Here is a 20,584-nt window from a genome sequence, read left to right as displayed (position 1 = left end):
CTTCAGCCACAAATGATAGTTTAATAGTACGACTTTCAGAATATCACGCATTGAAGAAAAAGAAGCCGCAGCAAACGTCCGCCGGAGCAATAGAGGAAGAAGAAGCACCAGAAGAGGGCTACCGTGCAAGAAAGCAAGCATTCAATTTGGAATGGTGTACCAGGGCCCGATCTACGCCAGGGACCGACAATACCGGGCCCACCGTTGTCACTGGGAGAAGGTGTACGTTTACGACGACACGATATGGGTGGACCGGCACCTCATCCTCAGGCACCATAGGGTGAGTAAGACTTCATTCCACAAGACTCACCCCATAATGCCACCGATTGATTGATTGTTTATGCGCCCTTGTACACCTTGGTTGTCGTGCCACCCCAGTATACGCATGCCAGCTGCTCAAGATGGTCAGGAAGCAGTGGTTTCAGATCTCGCACTTTAAATACAGCAAAGACCTGTTAAACCCGGCATTTAGTAGATATATAGGGACATGCCAGTGCTTGCACGTCCAGCCCATGTACGTTAGGGGCACCACCACCCTCCTAGCCCCCCCCCCCCCCCCCCCCCCCGCTCCCGCAGTCTGCATACCTAACTGGCTGCTTAGGCCGCGCCCGTTGTTTAGTAGATATCTTTTTCTTTCAGGACATGGTGTTTTGGGTTTTAAGTGGCACTATGCCATTACTTCGCAAGTGGTCACCTCGACTCGGCTGTATACTCCACGCATATTGTGCCTCGTACCCTACGACTGACTTTATGAATACCACTGCTAAGTCAAGGTATATCCACGTGAAAACCTTCCCTAAATGTGATTGGACGACTGCCGCTCATCGGCCTCTTGTGAGAAGGCAACGTTTTCGTCCAACTAAGTTCGGCTATAGTTGACTTCGAAATCATAAAATTTTGGTTCGAAGTTCGCAGTGGGCACTAATGTCCACATGCCAGACTGGCGCGACATCTACACATAGAAGGGTGATGGTTTGGGCTAGTTGGTTTTCAATTTTAGATTGTGTTGTACAGCGCGAAGAAGGGACAAGGGACGCAAGAAAAGCGCTTGTCCTCGTTTTTCTTGTGTCCCTTGTCCCTGCTTCGCGCTGTACAACACAATCTGCACATAGAGGCTAAGAACTTAGACCGACGTCAATTCCGAAGCCAGCCCGCGCTTTCTCAGTAAAGTCGGGCAGACAGCTTTGGTTCGCCGCAAGAGAAGTCAGGCTGCTAGGAAAACGAGCGCTGCTTAGTTCTTGCTGTGCCTGTTGAGCACCCGTGATACCTCTGGCGCTAAATCACTTTGGTACGAGGGATAAAGTTAGTCTGATTCTCCTTGGTATCTCTGGGCGGTGCAGATGAAGCAGGAAGCCAACGACGATGTACTTCTGGCTAATTTCACGCCACGATGTTTTCAACCACGCAGATGCGTCGGAGCCTGCTGTTCCTGCTAACGACGGTCATTGTCTTGGTGCCGTTCATGCTGGGATGCTTGCTCTACCGAATAAGAGGCCTCGATGACGTGAACCATCTCTTCGGCTTCGGCAAGCCCGTGGAATCCACCAACGCCTACAACGACCGCGCCGGCAGGGCAGTGGCGCCGCACGCGCAGTGGGTGGAGCACGGACACCGGTGGCAGACTCCGCAACGGGGTCTCCGTCTGTTCTCGGCCCACTACCGCCACGAGCTCGGGTGCGGAAGCGCGCGTGGGCGTACACTTGCAGCTTTTCGTGCGCATTTTTTTTTAACGAACTGCCAACTTTGCGTCTCCTCTGGAGCGTTAAGCGCTGAGCGTACCTCATAGCGTGGGGATGTGTTGTTTGTTGGGATATGACGTTCGTTGCTGCCGGTAAAACGGGGCCGTGGACCACGTCAAGCCTTGCTGGCTTTTTGTCCATGCTCCTCAGCATCAGTTGTATGTTGAAATAAATTTGATTTGATTTGATATTTTAGAACAACCTGAAGCCAACAGAAATGGAAGCCAAGAAGAACATAGGGGAGGGGGGAGGAGGATTACTTGTTTTAATTGGAAAGTAGAAACGGTAAGCAAAGGAGAATAGAAAGTGAACAAAAAAAGACACTTAACCGCCCATGGGAGCCGACTCCCACACCTTCGAAATTGTGCGTGCGATGCTCTCCCCATAGAGCCACGGCAACAACTGTTGTCTCGTCCACATTCTTGGACATATACGTACGCGTAGAAGATATGACGCAGAGAGTGTTAGCCAATGCCGCTCGTGGCGATGGCGGCAAATGATCGTACTAAGCGCAGGTGGTACGTGGCACTCTAAAAGCCGCTGGCCAATAAACCCTCGTATGCAAACTGAAGGCATCAAAGCTTCCAGAATAGAGACCTTCGCCATACGTAGTGAACGAAACGAAGCGCTCGTTTTCCGCGGTTTCCCTTCTTCTCGCTCGAGGATTATTTTATAGCATCTGCGGGCAGAAACTTGTATTCGACATGTTATAAGGTCCAAAGCGCCGACCGCATAACGCACATTTCCGGCGTCATTCCGCCGTTTTGTCAGTTCTAAGATGAGTTTTGAACAGCTCAGTTAAATACTCATCTGTTAATTCTATTCCGCATTGTTGTCACGAACACTTGGGGTCACTCGCAAAGAACACACTTCCGGAGGAATAGGCGGGCGGATAATGAAACGGGTTATGATAAATGGGGTCAGTGCCACGTGCCATCAAATTCATTCTTTTCATATTTATGGTGTATCTAAACACTTAAATACTTTTAAGCAACTAAGAAATACGTTACAATGAATAGAAAGTTTTCTTCGTTACACGTTTTCCCTTTCTTTGCGCCGCCAACCTTCCAGCCGTCTCTTACTAGTTGCCCCTGCCAGGTTCCTATATCTATATATTTCCCCTGTTTCTCATTCAAACCCAAGGCATCGGCAGGCTAAAAGGCACGTGCCAATTGCAACTTACGCCATGCCAAGAACCCGTCGCCTTTTCCCGCCTAACGCTGCATAGAGGATTCTGTCCTTTCTGCAATGTCTGTAAGCAAAGCAGAACAAGACACGTTTTATAGCCATTCCATCAGCACCACAGCGTTCGCGCTTGCATTCTGCCTAATCCTATGGCTACCTAAGTGAGTAGCTACTTCGACTTTCACTTAGGTCTTAAAGAGCACACGAGTTACTTAGCGCCTTAGGTGCATACTTCTCCGAGCAAAAAATATACGAACCAGGGACAGTGAGAATTATACCTTCACAAAAATATATAGTTTACAATATACATGCACCATTTTGCAGGATGGCGTCCTACTGCAAGCAAATTGGACAGTGTACTCGAACATGGGCGTGCACTGCACATGAGGTCCATGGTATGATATAGCAAGAATAATTGATGAACAGCCAGATAAATTGTGCGCGACCACTTAAACGAGAGACAAGAAACTCGAAAATTTTTCTTCCGGGCCACTTCCTGCCTTAATTTCGGCTACCAGCGCTTGGCAGGAAGTGTATACGGAAACGTTTCAGGACGCTCCTACATAGTGTTAAAAATTTTCGCTGGCTTGGTACAAGTGCCTAATTTTGTTGTTCTTCCCCTGCATCTTATGCAGGTCCTCGTCGAAGCCCTTGATACGAGTCATTGCGCTTGCGACTACGGAATTCTTGAAAACCTGCCTTGTGCAATCCCGCGTTGTCTACCGGGACTACCCGAACTCCTTCCCTACCGAACCTGTCGTGTGCAGACGGCTGTCCCGCTCGTTGAAACAAGCAGGACCCAACGCCTCTCTGCTGCACGGCGTGGTTCTCGAATTAGCCACGGGTCAACCAGACGACCGTGTACCGGTCGCCTTGTCAATCCAAACGAGTCAAGACCCCCGATCCGTTGTGTGGATCGCCGTGAACACGTCGGTCGTCGAGCCCCTCCGCGACAGGGATTCTGTGGCCATCTGCCTGCGCCTCGACGGCGCGAGCTCCGAACACGTGACCGATTTGGCTGAGTGGTACCGGTCCCGAGGAGCGCGACAGGTCACTGTTTACGGCGTCGCAGCCAGAACAGCAAGCGCCGAGTTCAAGGCGCCTTCATTTAGGGGAGAGTTTGTGTCCTGGTACGACCCCGAGATGCTCGTCGGCGTCTCGGAGGCGACAGCTATGTCGCTGATGCTCCGCGACTGCGCGCTGCGCTCTTCGGCGACGTCCAAGTGCGTGGCGTTTCTGGCCGCCGACGAGAGGCTGGTGGTCGAGCCTCATGGCTCGCGGGCCAAGTGCTGCTTGCGGGACCCGCGTCTACTGTGGACGTGCGAGAACTCCTGGACGGTGTTTGTGGAACGCCGCGATGGCAACGAGCTCTTTTCAGCTGGCGGCTCTTCTTGCGAAGAATTTATTGGCATCAAGAACATCCCTTCCGCTAACGCGCCGACCCCGCACCGTCGTTCGCCAACGGCACTTTATCGGCGCTGTGTCAACGGGACGATTCGGGAGGCTGTCCTCTTTCGCGTCGATGATGGCTTGCTGGATGGTTCGACGGCCGTGGACGAAAATTGGAGCCTTCTCGCGCCGTCCATTGCCGTCTTGCGCTCATACATAGCCACAAGACCTAATGACTGGAAAAACAATACGAAAGTCCGAGAGGCTTCTGCATGGCTTTGAGCATGTGTCACGAAAAATTTTCTATAGCTGTTATTCTTTCTCTCTTCCATGCGAACTTCAGTTCGCGTCTGCTACTCACAAAAAAAAAAAAAAAAAAAAGCTCATGGTTACTTACATTCGTTCGTTATGCGTACATTACTCTCGTTATGGGAACACGCCAGTGTGTTCTTCAGGTTTGAAAAAAGTCGTTTACAGAGTTCATATAGAGCTGCTCCAGGCCATGACGTCATGGAGATAGCTGCCTACCGTGAACCTGCTGGTTCCCGAAAGCACGGGTGTTTCTATTGGTCCTCGGCCTTTTATCGTGGTAAAGGGGAAAAAAAAGCGCAGCTGCGGGTTACTGCGGCAACAAAGTGAAGTGGATTAACGAGAAATGTAAAAAAAAAAAAGTCGCAAATTCGCCCGGAAAGCGAAGCATCGATTGTGATAGCGAATTTGTGCACAGCTAGTACGCAGCAAGTAAGGATAGTATTTCTTATCGGCCGTGTAAACTTTGAAAAATTCGCTTACTAACTCAATTAACAAGCATGCTGTCAGAGTGCACAAGCAAACACGAATACATCCCACTCGATGAGCGCGGACACTCGCCGTCAAAACGCTAGCGCGGCAGCTGCAGCGAGCGAACGGGCCTTCGTGCGGTGTATCGCTCCAACTCAAGAATGGCGAGACCACAGCGCGCACCAAGGTATGAAGTACGAGCCGTCTGCAGATGCCTTCCAAGCTACGGCGCGCGGCCGTGCAAAGTACGCACTTGTTGGCCGAGTCGAAACCGCCCCAACCCCCTCGCTGCCTCCCCGCTTTTCTCAATATATGTCGCGAGGTTGAGCCGTCATCGTCAGTTCCGTTTGCGGCCGGTCGCGAAATGCGCAGTTGCTACCGCAGCACAACACCGCCCACCCCCTCCCTCCCATGCCCCCACGGCCTTTCGCGAATTGAATTGAATCCCACTTGTGACACATTGGCTGCTTGGCAGAATTGTTCAGTTGTGACCAAGGAGTGGCGAGCATCTGTGCAGGCGATATCTGTAACAACATTAATGTGGTTCACCAGAACACAAGCCTGTCAGTATTTTAATGAGATATTCAATTAGTTTGACAAAAAAAGAGAAAGCCTCCTATTCAGCTTAAATAATTTATTTAAACAGATGACAGTTAAAGGTACAACAGGCAGTGTTGGTATGCTGTTTTCCTGTGCAAGCACAATGCTGTGTGTTGAAGACAGCACGCAGGAAGAAGCAGATGTTCGATTAAGCTGCATGTCCTGTCGCAACAAGTTTCACTACATGGCAATCCTGGATATTTACACCGAGTACCAGATGACTCAAGTTAAACAGTGCTCACTGCTGAACCCCTTAACAAGCACAGTGGAGTACAAGAACTTCTGGAAAAATGAACATGCCTAGATAGCTTCCATATAACAGATTTGGCGAGATACGTACTATCACAATGAGTTCTGAAGTCTAACAGGGTCACGCAAGAAATGCAAAACGCAGCCAGAGTACACTGCACACAGCATTGCTTGAGCTGAACTACCTCAAAGGGATGCTAAAGGCAACCATTAAGTCGAGCTAGATTGAAAGATTAGGCTTATGTCATAACAAATTTGTTATTTGTAGAGAGAACGGAGCTTTTGTAAGCGATAAAATGATGGAAATAAAAAATTGGAATGCCGTCACCTGAAAATGATGATAGGTGGATAGAAAAGAATGACAGATTTCTAGACCAATAATCTATAGAACTTAGTCAACTTAATGATTTCCCTTGCTGTCCCTTTAACTCTACTACTATTCATAATTCCATAGGCTAATGCCTAGCAAAAGGCTTTACACAAATGATGGAATAACAGAGAATATTCTTGGTCTTAAGCAAGTAGATCTTGAATTGTCTATTTCTTTCAGTAATGGAACCTAGGCGAATTTCAATCATCCAAATAACAAGGATAGAAAAAAGAATACAGAGCTGCCAAACTTGCCTGCAAGATATCACTCCTGAAATGGAAAGGCTATCAAGCTGCACTTGCAATGCGCTTATCATTTATACCTAGAAAGAATAACTAAAGGCCAGGATTTTGACAAAAGTTTCAAGATAGAACAGTACTAATTACCCGTGCACATAACACACTCAAAATCCTTGTATGTTTCCCAAAAGTTCACTGACGAGGAAGAAAAAAAAATAGGCAAAAAAAGCCACAGTGACCATGACATACAACCTTGTAAAAAAATGCTCGCAAACTAAAATGCACCATGCAACATCAAAAACACTGCAGAACAAGGAAAACAAGATATTAATACACAGGCATCAAAGTATCTTCACTTTGCAAGACAACATATATCACACATTGATTAAAACACCGCACTATCAGAAACACCCATAACAGGCAGCCACCAACAGGGCAAGGTATTTAAGCAAAACGTGAAAATAACATGTGTGAAATGTGCATGGCGCATACACGCCATTAATCATACACACAATATCACACAACAAATAATTTGGTTGAGCAAGTATACAAAATATAGAAAATAAATGCAACCAAACAAAGGATTTTGTGGCATACCGAATGATAGGTAAGTACCACAGATAAGTGGCTATAGCCTCCTGTATATATTCAATGCCTGCCCAGTGATTCCAAGAATAGGGGGGGGGAGGGGTCGCTTAGAGGAGAGCGCTTTATGGAGCTTGGTTGTATGACATCAACTTTCTTTCATGGCTTGCCATGCTGAAGCAAAGAAGTGGGCATGTAGTAGCAATACGTAGTGCCTGGGAAGAATTGTCCTTGCCCTAGCAACAAAGGTATAAAATGTCCTAGAATGTGGTGCCGCAGCCCCCCCACAATGCAAGGCAAGCAAGCATTCCAAGATACAGGAAGCTACAGCTTCACAAATGCTACCCTATGCTGCATAAATAATGGACTAAGGCTTAAGTGGCTTTTACAGCTAAGCTGCTGGTCAGTTCACACTGGAATATTGCACACAGCAGGCAACTAATGGTGCATTTCATTCTATACTGTGCCCAAATGGCTAACTTTACTGTTTTGCACAGAACAAATCCAATCTACTGTGGTTCATGCATCATGTTTGACTGTAACAAATAACTACGCCACCATACTACTGCTGAAAAAATCCCCCATACATAACACATTACTTCTGCATGGCATCTCAGCACAAATGAACCAATCGGCAAACCAGGAGGGCCATTATTACCAGACTTGCAACATATCGTTATGTGCTGGTCGAAGATGGATTTCTAACTTAACAGAGGTTCAGGAAAGAATATGCCGATGTTCACACTTCGTCAAACAAAAACAGACAACCAGATAAGTTCGAGAGCAATACCCCAGAAGGTGCTAGCAGACTGTGACTTCAAGACACAAAAGCAGAAAATTCAATCAAACCACAACAGTAGAGATCATAATTCTGATATAGAAGATTAACCAATTTGTTGTACAGCCTGGAAATTATGTGAATGTGAAAGTTAGGCACCACCATGGAATTCCTACCCTAGTTTTACATGAGACCACAGAATGTTGGCAACACCTGTGGCAGCACTAGTGAACTGCTTGTTATGAAGAATATTACACTGTGTTCGAAGGTAAATTAGAACTCAGCAATGGCACAATCCTGCCGACTTTTCCAGTGCAAGAAGAATCCAACACAAGAATACTGCACAAATTATGGTGCCGCACATGACCCTAACGTGTGGCCATTTCATGCCTGGCACGCCAGGCATGAAATGGGAGAAGTCTTGCTTGCGTTTATTTCATCAATGCACCACTTTTTTTTTACTTTTTCTACTGATCCTTTTTCTACTTTTCTTCTTTTTCTACAGATTCAATATAGAGATAACTCAGAAAGAGTAATTAACCAGACTCATTTACTCTGCACTCAATTTTACTGTTACAGAGGTTAGCTAAGTGAATGGGTGTAACAAGTTAGCTCACTGTTGTGTTTACCAAAGCGGACACATCAGTGTATCGTTTCTGAATACATGCTACTCGCCTGCGAACGTGCACAAAACTTTGTATCCCATACGGTGTAACAAGACTCGAAATAAAGCGAAGGTTATCTTTCCTTTCTTGGTGTTACCTCGCTTTATTTTGCTTCCCCTTGCACCATAAGCATGAACCAACTAGACCAGCAACAAGTAAAGATACTTAATGGCACCTTCCATATTTCCTCAAACTTCAAACAAGATTTACTGTAGTTTTGCACATACACCGACACACCCATAAACATGCACTTCCACTACAATGTTCAGGACAGGAAACATTGTTATAAGCCATTATTTGCGGGCATAATCCACTCAAGTGCCCGCATACAGCAGTGTTAAACTTTTTTTCAGCGGTAACCTGGCACAACTGTCGGCACAGAGCAAAGCATTAGAAACAGCAGTTGTCTCTGCTTTCAGTGCTACTCTCTAACAAAGGGCAGTGTGGATTCACAACAATGCCAATCACATTTGCACAGAAGTTGTGCCTTCACATGCCACTTCAAAGCAGCACAGAATGCATTGCCATAAAGCAAAACCGAAAGCAAAACATTGCTGCGGCTCCCAGTCCAACTCTACAGTTAAATTTGATTTTTTGGGGGCACAGGTTGTATGCACAAAAATACGGCACTCAATCTCCCACAACATGCCCAAAACATCATGCACACACAGTTATGCTGTATTGCATGGTGAAGAAAAACAAGGAGCTGGAAGTAATTACCACGTAACTCTTCCTGTACCCACGGGTTCAGCCCTCTTCACCAAGCAGCACAACTTATTTATGTCCAGTAACCAACAAGCTCAAACCTCTGGTCTGCTGAGGTGTCTAAACTGCCACTTCACCATCTAGCACCCTGCTCCACTTGTGAAGCACCAAGAGGTTACGAAAAACCACACCCTGCATGTATTTCCATTCTTCTCCGAGTCTGACCATAAACAACAGGGCGAATATGCCTCAAGATGTGAACACTAACACACAGATCTGCTCTTTTGGTGCACAGCAACAGGAACTCGACATACAACTACTTACAGATGCACTAACAAGTCCACCTGTACACAGTTCGATAACAATACTGGTTCACCACGTACACAACAATAGCCCATGCATTACTCAGGGCACAATCATTGAGGCTAACCTATAAAATATTAATTAAGCAATAACTTAAAGTAAACCTCTGCACATATGCATGCAGAAGAAAAAAAAAACATAATTTTACAACACCACAAGGGCTGTAAACAATTGCGAGGGTCTCATCAGCAAGAAAGCTTGTATTAATGCACGGAATACGCTTCCACCAGGAAAAAAATTAAACAGACAAACAGCCTTGGTTCATTGGTTTTGACACCGAAGCTAACAATGATGCTATGAGAAATTTTAACTACCTAAGGTTCCTTAACGTGGACCCAAATTCAAGTACACATTCATTTTCAAGTCTCCTTCACATCAAGATAATGATGCTGCAGCTAGAGGCCAAAACTGCAGCCCGGTGTGGGTAATTTAGGAAGGAAGTGGCTAAATTCAAAGTTTTAGTCACGTTAACAACTTAGCCTTTCTGCAGTCCTAATTACTTCTTTAGCGGCCTAAGTTGCCAGTGAAGAACTGATACTTATTGTGCGAAATGGGAAACAGGCAAAACAAAGAGAAAGAACACGAAGAAAGCTTGTGCAAAAGCTATCAGTCCTTAATAACTAACCAACTAGGCCCGCAAGGTGTTCTGCTAAATTGCCAGTCAGTTGCCTTGGAAAAATTCCTCAAGGGGCTTTAGATAAGTTCCGTATTTCCTCTTCATTTTATTCTAAGGGGAAATATACACATCCATTTGCGGCCACTTCTAAAGACATACTGAAGAGCTTATTAGTAAGCCATCTGGGCACATCAAAGCTGCTTTGTTAGACAAAACACACTCTTGAGATCTGATACCATATTGGAAAATTCGAGGTTGCTTTCCTTCATCACATTCCTACTGTTGACAGATAAAATGATAAGAAAAGCATTTAGAAACACTGAGAATATGCAAGGAAATTCTGATCAGGCCATTCTCATTTTGCTAAAAATTGAGTCTCTCAGGCTGCAACTTGGCAACGTTGTCCAAAAAAAAAAGTTCAATGTTACTGACCCTGCTGCAACCATGCCACGCTCACGGTAACATATATATAAGGAACAATGTAGGGCCATTATCTCAAAAGGAAAAGCTAAGTGTTGCACAAGGTGTGTACAGAATGCAGGGTGTTTCCTGCAACCACAATTGAGACCAGAGCTGCTACTTAGTAATGAGCAGAAAAGTGATATGCTTCACAGCAGATGCTTCTAAAAGCTTTTCTGTTTTAGTGCCTGGCAAATAAAAGTCCCTAGAATCGCAAGAACAGTTGCTTCCGGGTGTGCAACAAGGACTCAATTTTTCATTCCAGCAGCAAAGGCAACCTGCCGCCACCAAAAAATAAGTGTGTTCCTCTCCTATTCGTGCCAGTATAGAAAGAAAGAAAAAAAAAGCAATGCAGTGGCTGCAAAGCACAATGTAAAAGCAAGCAACAGTACCATTGCCCACAAAAGGTTGAGAAACATGAAAGGTGCGAAAAGCACATTCGCAACTTATGTGGTGTCTAAATAAGGAGGTGAACATAAAAGCTTACAGCTTGTGAGCTTATCTGCGAGCCTATTTTGAATGCTTCAAAGTAAATCAGGTATGCAAGTGTCTTGAATATGTGGACCAAGAATAATCCTAGAGAGGAATGCGTGTCTTCAATGACATCGGCTTCATCTTGACTTTTTGGCAGAGTGTTGTAATAAGGCATATTATGTTTCCGCATTACGATAAAGTTTTCTTGCAGCAAGTGTAGATACCTTACAACTGAAAGTCTATACTTATGTGTGCAATCTTGCTGTTGCATCTTTCAACTAAACACAGCCTGACAAGGCCACCAGAATTTTTAAGCCAAGGACAACGATGTTTTGCTTTGGCTAAATTGGTTATAAATGAGTAGTATATACAATAGACTTCTGTTTATTCGACTCTGGTTAATTCAATCTCTTGGTTAACTTGATCCCGAAAGCAGGTGCAGGCCAGCACCCATGTATTTCTGCAACCCAAACGTTTGCTATTTAGATCCTACAATCGGCCTTCCCTGAATAATTGAAACTTGGCAAGCCAGCGTGCGCATGCCTGGCCCCTATTAAAATTAAATTATGGGGTTTTACGTGCCAAAACCACTTTCTGATTATGAGGCACGCCGTAATGGGTGACTGCGGAAATTGAGACCACCTGGGGTTCTTTAACGTGCACCTAAATCTAAGTACCACGGGTGTTTTCGCATTTCGCCCCCATCGAAATGCGGCCGCCGTGGCTGGGATTCAATCCCGTGACCTCGTGCTTAGCAGCCCAACACCATAGCCACTAATCAACCACGGCGGGCGTGCCTGACCCCTATGGTGACCCAGAGTAGCAATGCCTTTAGTGGAATGCCTCAGTGGAACTTATTGGGGGACAGTAAAAGCATTGATGACATGTAAAAAAAAAATTTAATTACGCATGCGATGCACATTATGTGAGAGCATTACGTGCGAGCATCGCACACGTAATACGAAGACGAGGGATCATTTCCCACCTGTGGCAAGTTGTTTTTTCATCCACTTTCATTGCCACTAGTTTATCACTTCTTTAATTCAATTAGTAAGTACAAGTCATTTCTCCTACGTTGTCCTTGGTGTCTTTGTTGGCTTCTCGTGATACAATGTACGATTACGGTATGTTAACCGATTATAATGCTCACCTTTTCTTTTTTTTTATTGAGAAAGTTGGGCTGAATAACAAAAATTGCATTCGTGGTGTTCGTATATTTCTTACAGTGAAGTAAGGCTTTGTTTGCCTGTGGCACAAGACGCTATGCAAGCGAGCTGAATAAAGGCAAAATGTCTGCTAATTTAATTTTCAATGCACTGTCCTGCATGAACATTGTTGAGAAATTTATACTGCTGAACACAGTTAAAAGCCACCACATGAAAATAATGTATGTTTTCCAATAAATGGGTCGCAAACTGGATAAAGAGTCTTCGCAATCTCGAATGGCCTCACATTACTCTCCATGTTTCTTAACCCTTCAAGGACTGATGATGAGCTCTGCTCGTTAAGCTAAAGCTTTCCAAAAAGAGGAACGATGAGACCAGCTCGTCGAGTGCATTTTTTTTTTTTTTTTTTGGTGCTGGCCTGAAGACAATTTAAGCTGTGTTGCTCCATGCTTCTTCCAGATGGCATGCTTTATTTTGTGCTTGTTGTAAATAACATCAGATGGCACAAAGAGCTATTCAAGAATGAAGTTGGGACCATAGACTTCACTTGCGTGCAATGAAGCCCACGTTCATTAGAGTGTAAAAACAACATTCTTTTTCTCAATAAACTTCACCATTCTGACAAATCTTTTGCATGGTCTTGCTCGATAAGATTATCAGAATCATTTGTATACCTAGAGTGGGATGGGGCAATTGTCTTGGGACACGGTATGTTTCCCTTGATTATACATGCGTACACCCGCCATCTCCTATCACAGTGGGAGCATTTTGGGAGCATACAATAATTGTGTGCAATAAAGCCTACTTTTGTTACAGCGTAAAAAAAAATTTTTTTTTTCTTGGCAATATTCATTTACCCAACCAATTTTCACATGGCCTAGCTTTATATTTTGATCAGGCTCATTCGCATACGAAAGAAATTCTGTGTCTTTGGCAAGTTTTTTTCATTTATTTACCATGCGCAACGGGTTAATGCGTAGTCCAGGTGAAAGTTAAGGATGCAGCTTATATCATTGGAAGGACTTTGAACCTCCGCATTGTTTTATACAGTCAACATCTGATTTCTCGAACTTCCTAGGGGCCGTGAAGAGGTCTGAAAAATCAGGAAGTCCCAAAAAATGAATGCACTCCTTTTACTGCCCCCAAGGGCTCAAATCGCCGCAAGCACGTCCCAAATAACTCTGAAGGCCTGCCAGTACACTCATTAGGCACATCAGTGCTCGCACTGTGATAGGAGTTGGTAGGTGCACGCGTGTATAATTAGGGGAAACATACCGGGTCCCAAGACAATTGCCCCGTCTCACTCTTGGTGTGCTTCACCGCAATACTTCGCGTATGCTCCACCGCGTAACAATGCTGTAATGAGGCAAAGCTGACTTTCAAAAACTGCATTTTTTGAACACATTGTGCATTCCGAGCTTCCAAGCTACTGGTGAGGACTACAAGGGCAGAGTCGCTGCCATTGCTAACAGCGGCATGGTGATGGCTACGGCTGCCAGGGAATCTGCGTGCGAGAACGCCGGTTCGAGGCAGTGATATAAAGAAAATGGCGGTCGTGGTGGCTTCGATTACGCCATTTTGAACCTATGGTCATGGCAATAAATCCAGAAAATTGGAAGGTGAAGGTGAAGGTGTTTTGCATCTAAAATTTCAGACGTTCTTATACATTGACTCTATGGGGTACATGGCGGTGCCACAAAGACGTCCGAATTACCCAACATGTCTGAAAAATTGGGTGTCCGGAAGATTCGTTGTTGACTGTAAACAAATATTGGATATGAGGAACGAAATTTGTCCTCATTAAAATGTCCTCATTACATCGAGAGCCAACTGTAGCAAAGAAAGTTTGCTGTGAGCGAGAACGAAAAATTTCTGGCAGCATGGCACATGGAAGAGGCAAAACTTTCAAAGCGATGAGGTGCAAAAAGATCATAAATATGTGAAATAAAGCACATCTCTGGGGAAAAAGGGTGAGCTGTTCATCGAGGGATACGGTCTCTAAGGAATTCCAGCAGTGCTGGGGTGCCCTTGGAAAGAATGGCAGGCCGTGGATTGCGGAATGGGTTCCCTTCCAGTTGTAGATTTCTGCAGAAAGTGAGAAAGTTGGTAGATCAGTGACATGATGGTGGTTCGGGACGACTTTCTCGGCTTCCGTGGGGGGTATTAGGCAATCAATTTCAGTACTAATTTAACTTTTACGAGACCCTGCATGACGAATTCCTAAAGCATTGGCATCTACGAGTGACAGTGTTCCTGGCACAATGCCAAGATCACTATCAAGCACAGGGGCAAAATGTCTCTCGCTACAGTCATGCAAAATCTCACAAAAGTGAAATTATCCCCAAAAGTGATTATCCCCAAAGAGGATGTCTGCAAGTTAGGGAAGTGGGGTGCCCTATTCTGAACACCATGAAATTCTGCTGCAGTTGAAGCTCGTTATGACAAACCGCATTATAACTAAGTTGCCAAGGACAAAAAGGAAACAACCTTAGTTGGATTCAGTATTCATAATAAATGTACATTTATTACCACGCTGATGTTAACGAGGAAGATTTCCTATTGACTTCCTTATACCCAATAACTAGTTATACTGTATCAAGCTTTGACTGATAGCGAATTACTGTATATGACGAAGCGAACTTAAAATGTCTCTCTCCAATATCAGTGTGCAGTGAATATATGCTTATAACAAATATCATTATAATATCATCATTATAACAAATACTATCAAATTGGCAGTCTTGTCAGCCCTGATTGACTCAAAGGGCAGTCCACATTCTCTAATTGGCTCAGTGTGCAAACACGGCAAAATTTGGAAATGCCAAGGGGTGCTATTCTGGGCCCCATCAAATTTCGCCATGGCATTAAATTTGGCCATGTTCACATTTTGAGCCAATCAGAGCTGAGCAGATGGCAAATTAATATTGCCCAGCACTGTACTGCAACTCTAATAAATGTCAGTAATGTAAAAAACAAAGTTAATTTCTGTTATCATGTTTGAAACTTCAGTGCACCTTTAAGAGCTACATAAAAGACAAGGGCTGCATTTAGCAATTACTCTAAGCTCTCTATTTTGGGCAATTTCTGCAAGCGCAGTGAAGCTTAAAATGTGAGCTTTCAAGAAACTGTACCAAAAACTTATTAAACTAATGAATTTGAGAGAAATTAATGACATCAAAAATCATGTGCACAGTGACCTCTACTTTGGTTAGTCTGTGCATGATTTGTTCTGAAAAATATTTTCTGTAGCTCATTACAGGCCTTTGAAAGGACTAACTACGGTAAGCACTACACAAATGCAACAGCATGGCTGAGGTTAGCTATATGACTGAGTGATAGAAATATTAATGTCTTATAGAGATCCAGGTCTATGAGAACGAGTCACTACAGCACAAAATTTTGACAAGACATAACAAGCACTAGACGAATGGTGTCATTAAGCAGTATTTTCTTTCCAGAGCAATACCGCTAATGTTAGCACAAAAAACGCAAATAGAAGGAAAGAGCTCAGAAGAAAGGAAGAGGTTAAACTAAAGTACACTTCTGTTAACTGACTCTGGTGAATTCAATTTTTTTCGGTTAATTCGGTCCCAGTCAAAGGTTCCAGCCGGCACACAAGCATTTCTCTAGGCCCAAAGTTTCGTTAATTCAATCCTAAAATTGGCCTTCAGTGGATAATTCAACTTTGATCAGTCAGCACGCTTGTGCCTGACCCTTAAGGTGACCTCACCAACAGCCCCTTTAATGGCAGCATTCGACTCAGCAGAACTTATGGGATAGTGAATGCATTGAATGCACGTCATCTCCCATCAAAATCACCTATTTTCGGCCAGCCTTAGGAAGACTTTCAAGCAATAATCACAGCTCACAATGTCTGATTACGATATTTACCCAATTCTAACATGCATCTTTTTCTTTTTCCAGAACAGTAAGGCCGAAAATTGCTTGCGTGGTGCATTCAGGCACGATGCAAATACAGCCTTCACGATGGTCATATGCTTTACCGCATAACACATATATTGTGGATAAACTGACTTTAGAAAACTGGCCAACACATATTAGATTCTTGCCCATTTTTCCTTGCTAAGAACTCAGGTGTGCGTTAGATTTTTACTTTGTTTAGAAGCTTTAATGTCATTTCTATGTTAGTTTTCTACATTAAACACATCAATAGTGGGTGCGCATTTGATTCGGGGGTGTGTTAAAATAGGGAAAATACTGCCAAATGAATAAGCAGTGTGTTCTGGCATTTTTACAGCATCTTGTTTAATTCAACCCGCCAGATAGTTCGACCAGTTTCGTCAGGTCTGTCAGGGTCGAATTAATGAAAGTCGACTGTATTACCTTTCCTTAACAAAAATTTGCGACTAGGTCATCCCTTCACTACATATTTAAAGAGATGTAAAGAAAAATGTAAAGTCAATTTACACTGATAAAGATTTCTTTCAAAATTTTAATTTTACTGACTCCGCACTGATTGGTTGCTTAGTCATACAGAAAAATAAAGGCAAAATTTCATTTTCAGAGTTTTGTGCCAAAGCCCCTATGCTAATTTGTCAGTGTCACATCACAAACTTCAAAGCGTTATTTAAGTGGCACACGGCCCAGCAAACTTTTTGAAACTTGATAAGTCCTGTCTTTGGCTCTTTTATTATATGATGCAGTTGATCCTTACCGATAAAAATTTGGAGGATGCTTAAGCTTTGCCTTGAAGAGTTGAATGCGATAGCATTGAAAGATCCCTGACTGCTTCTCACGCTTCCCGGCAACTGCAGCTTATGTAACCATAAAGTTTTCCCGGAACTGATGACGGCGAATGCTATGCAAGAAGGCGAACTTTCTGGCTATTTTCTTTTCTTTCCCTCCAAGGCAGGCACCGCTGCTGCCGTGGATACGTGGAAGCGAACGCCATGTAGATGGTGTTGCAAGGAACCAAGCGGGGCGTGGCGCTCTTACTAAGACAGACCTCAAACAGCAGCTGGAAATGGGGTTCGTGTTTGAGTTTCCACGTAACAGAATTACGCTTCCTCGCATATTCAAATTACAATCTGACGCTATCATGTCTGTAGGTTATTTGTAAATCATGCTTTACGAATTTTCTGACGCATCTTACTTGAAGAAGTTCAATTAGTCCAGTAACACCTATGCGCCACGCGGAGAGCCTGCATGGTTCTGGATGCATGGTTCAGTTCTTTAACAGACAATGCCGCCAATTTCAACGTCCAATTTTCTGCAACACGGGCCCCTTAAAACTATCACGTTAAAAAATTCATTAGACCCAAGCAGGTGCCATCAAAATGCATGACTTTACAATGAGCAGGTGGGAAAACATTAAAGTGGGGGCGCGATCTACCTTACGGAGCTTTCTATCATGGGTAAGAGTGGCATTTTCGGTGTTATAGAAGGGTAATTTACTGATACAGCTAAAATAATTTTGCTATTAGGATCCTTTTACAAAACCAGCATTTCCTGAAGTGACGTTTCTGTACATTCAGTGGGATACAGACCCTTATTTTGATAGCCATGATCATAACAAGAAATGGTATCTATCAAAATGTCTATACATTATAAGGTCACAGTAACAAAGAGGAGCATCTGATATTCCACAAATTTGATTTCAAAGATGTGCCGACCTTACATGAGAGTTCTAAAATTAAATTCTAAGAATGGCCAATAAATTAGACAACGATTGGCTTAAGATTGACCAAGCAGTCTTCTGGCTCTTAATTTTTACTTTCAAATGTGTCATTCAAGGCAGAGAAGCTATGCTGTATCATCTGTAGTATACCTTACCTATGCTCTTTTGCCAACTAGCCCACTGCTAAGAATCCAGATGCATATAGCAATAGACTTTTGTCATAACATAAAATGCCGCCTCATTGGTGACTTGTAAAGAAATGAACAAGAAAGCCAGCGCTCACCGAAGCTGTCGCATGTTGCCCAGTTCGGGTGGAACCTGCAGGATGCTGTTGTTTCTGAGATCAAGCACAGCAATCTGCTTCAACTTCTGCAGCTGCGTCATATCCAGCTCCTCAATCTTGTTGTCCGATGCAAACAATATCTCCAATGACTCCCAGCTGGTCAAAACTTCAGGAAGGCGTGAGAACCTGCAGTGCATTACAACAAATCCTGATACCATGGGGTGTTCTGTTACATTGCACACAGGATCAAAACAGCAAGCCGAACTTTAAAAAAAATTAATTAACGATTACTAAACTAGCCTGAGCCAATTATGAGACTGTGGCCCACTAGCTTGAACATCTTCCCTTGTTTTCCAGCAAACACTGCACAAATGAGATCGGCTTATTGTAATTTAACTCTGTAACGTAACATGCCTTTGTATCCAAACTTAGAGGCCAAAACAGACGCATTAAGAATAAAAGAAGTCCTCACAATTCTTTCTGCTCTCTTTCAAGAAAATACAAACCTGAACATCTCCAATTTCATATTCTTATATTATTTCCTTTTTGAGGACTCAAAAGCACCCTTATCAAGTTGTTATCAAGGTCACATTGTGTCCATGCAAACAGGGCTTTGTAAAGGACACAAGAAGTGCATAGTGGCATTGACTGTTCTCTTGCAAAGGGCGACATCAGCCCATTAAGTGTAGCTTCACTGGCAAATCTACAGCAGCTGTGCCTTAGCCATAACTGCTTTTATGTTCCCGAAGAGACAAAAAAGACAGCAAAATTTACAGGGCTTATTCGTTTAAAGAGCTTGTTCATTATATCAATACACTCGCACTGTGGCGGAAACAACACAGACATAAATTAACGAACATAGTAAAGTACAACTATAATGCTTCTTGCGGATATCAGCACCTAATGAAAATATCACGCATATATCCATTGTTTTCCATTTTTCATGGGGACTGTTTGTCACCAGATTTGTCCCTGTTATTCATTTCTTGCCCAGTGCAAGGCACACATACTGTATTACAAATTTCTTGAATGTTGCCACTGATTCCATATTGAAAGAGTCTGGTTTGCAGGTTTTCAAATGTATGCGAGCACCAGAGATTGTTCCGGAATGAACGGTGATACAGCCGAACCAACTTATAACAACACCGGTTTTAACAATATGTCAGTTATGACAATGAGAAGCTGCTGCACCGTCAGCTTTTGTACGTTTTCCATGGTGAAATAACCCACTTACTACAATGCCCCAATGCCGCAATCGATTATAGCAATGAAATTTGGCTGCTGGGTGACCGAGCTGAAAGGCAGCGAAATGCGAAATCCTTGAAAAGCAAAAAAAAAAAAAAGAAGACAAGAAGTTCGAGCTGCTGCACGATGGGGCCGCTGCTCCAACAGCGCCGCACGCTCATTTTTCAGCCATCTCTGCGCGTCTCTCTCCTGTCGCCCTTCCACCCCTCCAAACACGAATGGGCTGCGCCCACAGCTCTATGCCACCCCACCCTCCGAAACACGAATGAACCGCGCCAACTGCATTGCTCGCAGGTTGCTCGCATGTTGCTAGCTGGCTCCTCATTCAACGCAGTTCTACAAACAGCTTAATTGCTCGCGTTCATCTTCGTTGTTTGCTTCGAAATCACTCCTGGCCATGCAGTTTCTCGCCGTCGAAACGGAAGATGGCTGATCTGCCCGCTGATCATTGGCAATGCATGACATTGCCGGTGAAAAAACAGCGCACGGCTAGAGATTTGGAAACTAAGTGCTTCTAACTGATGAGGCAATCATCGCGAACTTGCTTGCATCAGATAGCGACGGCAGCCATGACGTGGTAGGGCAGACTACCTCAACGTTGTCCTCACAGTAGGTCCGGCAGATGATTCTGTCCCTCAGGGGCTTAGTTTTCGCGAGGAACCTTCTGCTGCACTACGTGGAGCACCTGGATACCTTGGAGAAGGATGTCAGCAAGCTTCGTGTAAAGCATGCAAGGCTGACGAACACAGGGTTTTCTCGTGCAAGCCAGTGAGAAGTACGTGGCGAGATGCTTGTGGCAATCTCGCCTCAGCGTTTCTTTTGGATTTCTCAAGCTGACAGGCTGCCGCAGCAGCCTTCTTGCAATTTTTAAAAGGCCCCCTTTGGGTCCACCAATGCGATGCCTCAGCAGTGCTTGCATATCACTTGCTAACCATGACCCCCCTTTGCAGTTGTTATAGCAGTGCCATTCTTTAAGGCCAACAGCCGCGGCTTGTCACATGCGATCGGAGTTCCCGGGAAGCAGTTAAACGAGTGAACACAATCAGCAGCCGGATG

The 20,584-nt window shown here is 44.2% G+C and overlaps 2 protein-coding genes across 2 annotated transcripts in view; one reads left to right on the top strand and one right to left on the bottom strand.

Annotated features, from left to right (window-relative positions):
- The first annotated feature begins 1,244 nt into the window (after positions 1-1,244).
- LOC126518348 (uncharacterized) lies at positions 1,245-5,628 on the top strand. Its single transcript, XM_050168198.3, has 2 exons — positions 1,245-1,674; positions 3,560-5,628. Exons 1-2 carry the CDS (start codon positions 1,391-1,393, stop codon positions 4,593-4,595), a joined length of 1,320 nt encoding a protein of 439 aa, XP_050024155.3. The 5' UTR covers positions 1,245-1,390; the 3' UTR covers positions 4,596-5,628.
- Positions 5,629-5,712: 84 nt separating this feature from the next.
- The window catches only part of LOC126518354 (leucine-rich repeat-containing protein 40-like), a 34,415-nt gene continuing 19,543 nt past the window's right edge, over positions 5,713-20,584 (bottom strand). Inside the window, exons 12-13 of the mRNA XM_050168213.3 lie at positions 18,284-18,469; positions 5,713-14,447 (exon numbers count right to left, since the gene is read on the bottom strand). Of these exons, the coding sequence (XP_050024170.2) occupies positions 14,342-14,447; positions 18,284-18,469 (292 nt within the window). The 3' untranslated portion in view covers positions 5,713-14,341. The remainder of the gene's footprint in view (positions 14,448-18,283; positions 18,470-20,584) is intronic.

Source organism: Dermacentor andersoni, chromosome 11 (genome assembly GCF_023375885.2).
Source record: "Dermacentor andersoni chromosome 11, qqDerAnde1_hic_scaffold, whole genome shotgun sequence".
Lineage (NCBI taxonomy): Eukaryota > Metazoa > Arthropoda > Arachnida > Ixodida > Ixodidae > Dermacentor > Dermacentor andersoni.
The sequence above is the reverse complement of the archived record's forward strand: the minus strand, read 5'-3'. Positions and strand labels throughout refer to the sequence as shown.

Excerpts from the sequence above, each read along its gene's own strand:
- LOC126518348 (XM_050168198.3), top strand. The coding sequence starts at position 1,391 with ATGTTTTCAACCACGCAGATGCGTCGGAGCCTGCTGTTCCTGCTAACG. Across the intron at positions 1,675-3,559 it reads CACTACCGCCACGAGCTCGG|GTCCTCGTCGAAGCCCTTGA; the intron begins GTGCGGAAGCGC and ends CATCTTATGCAG.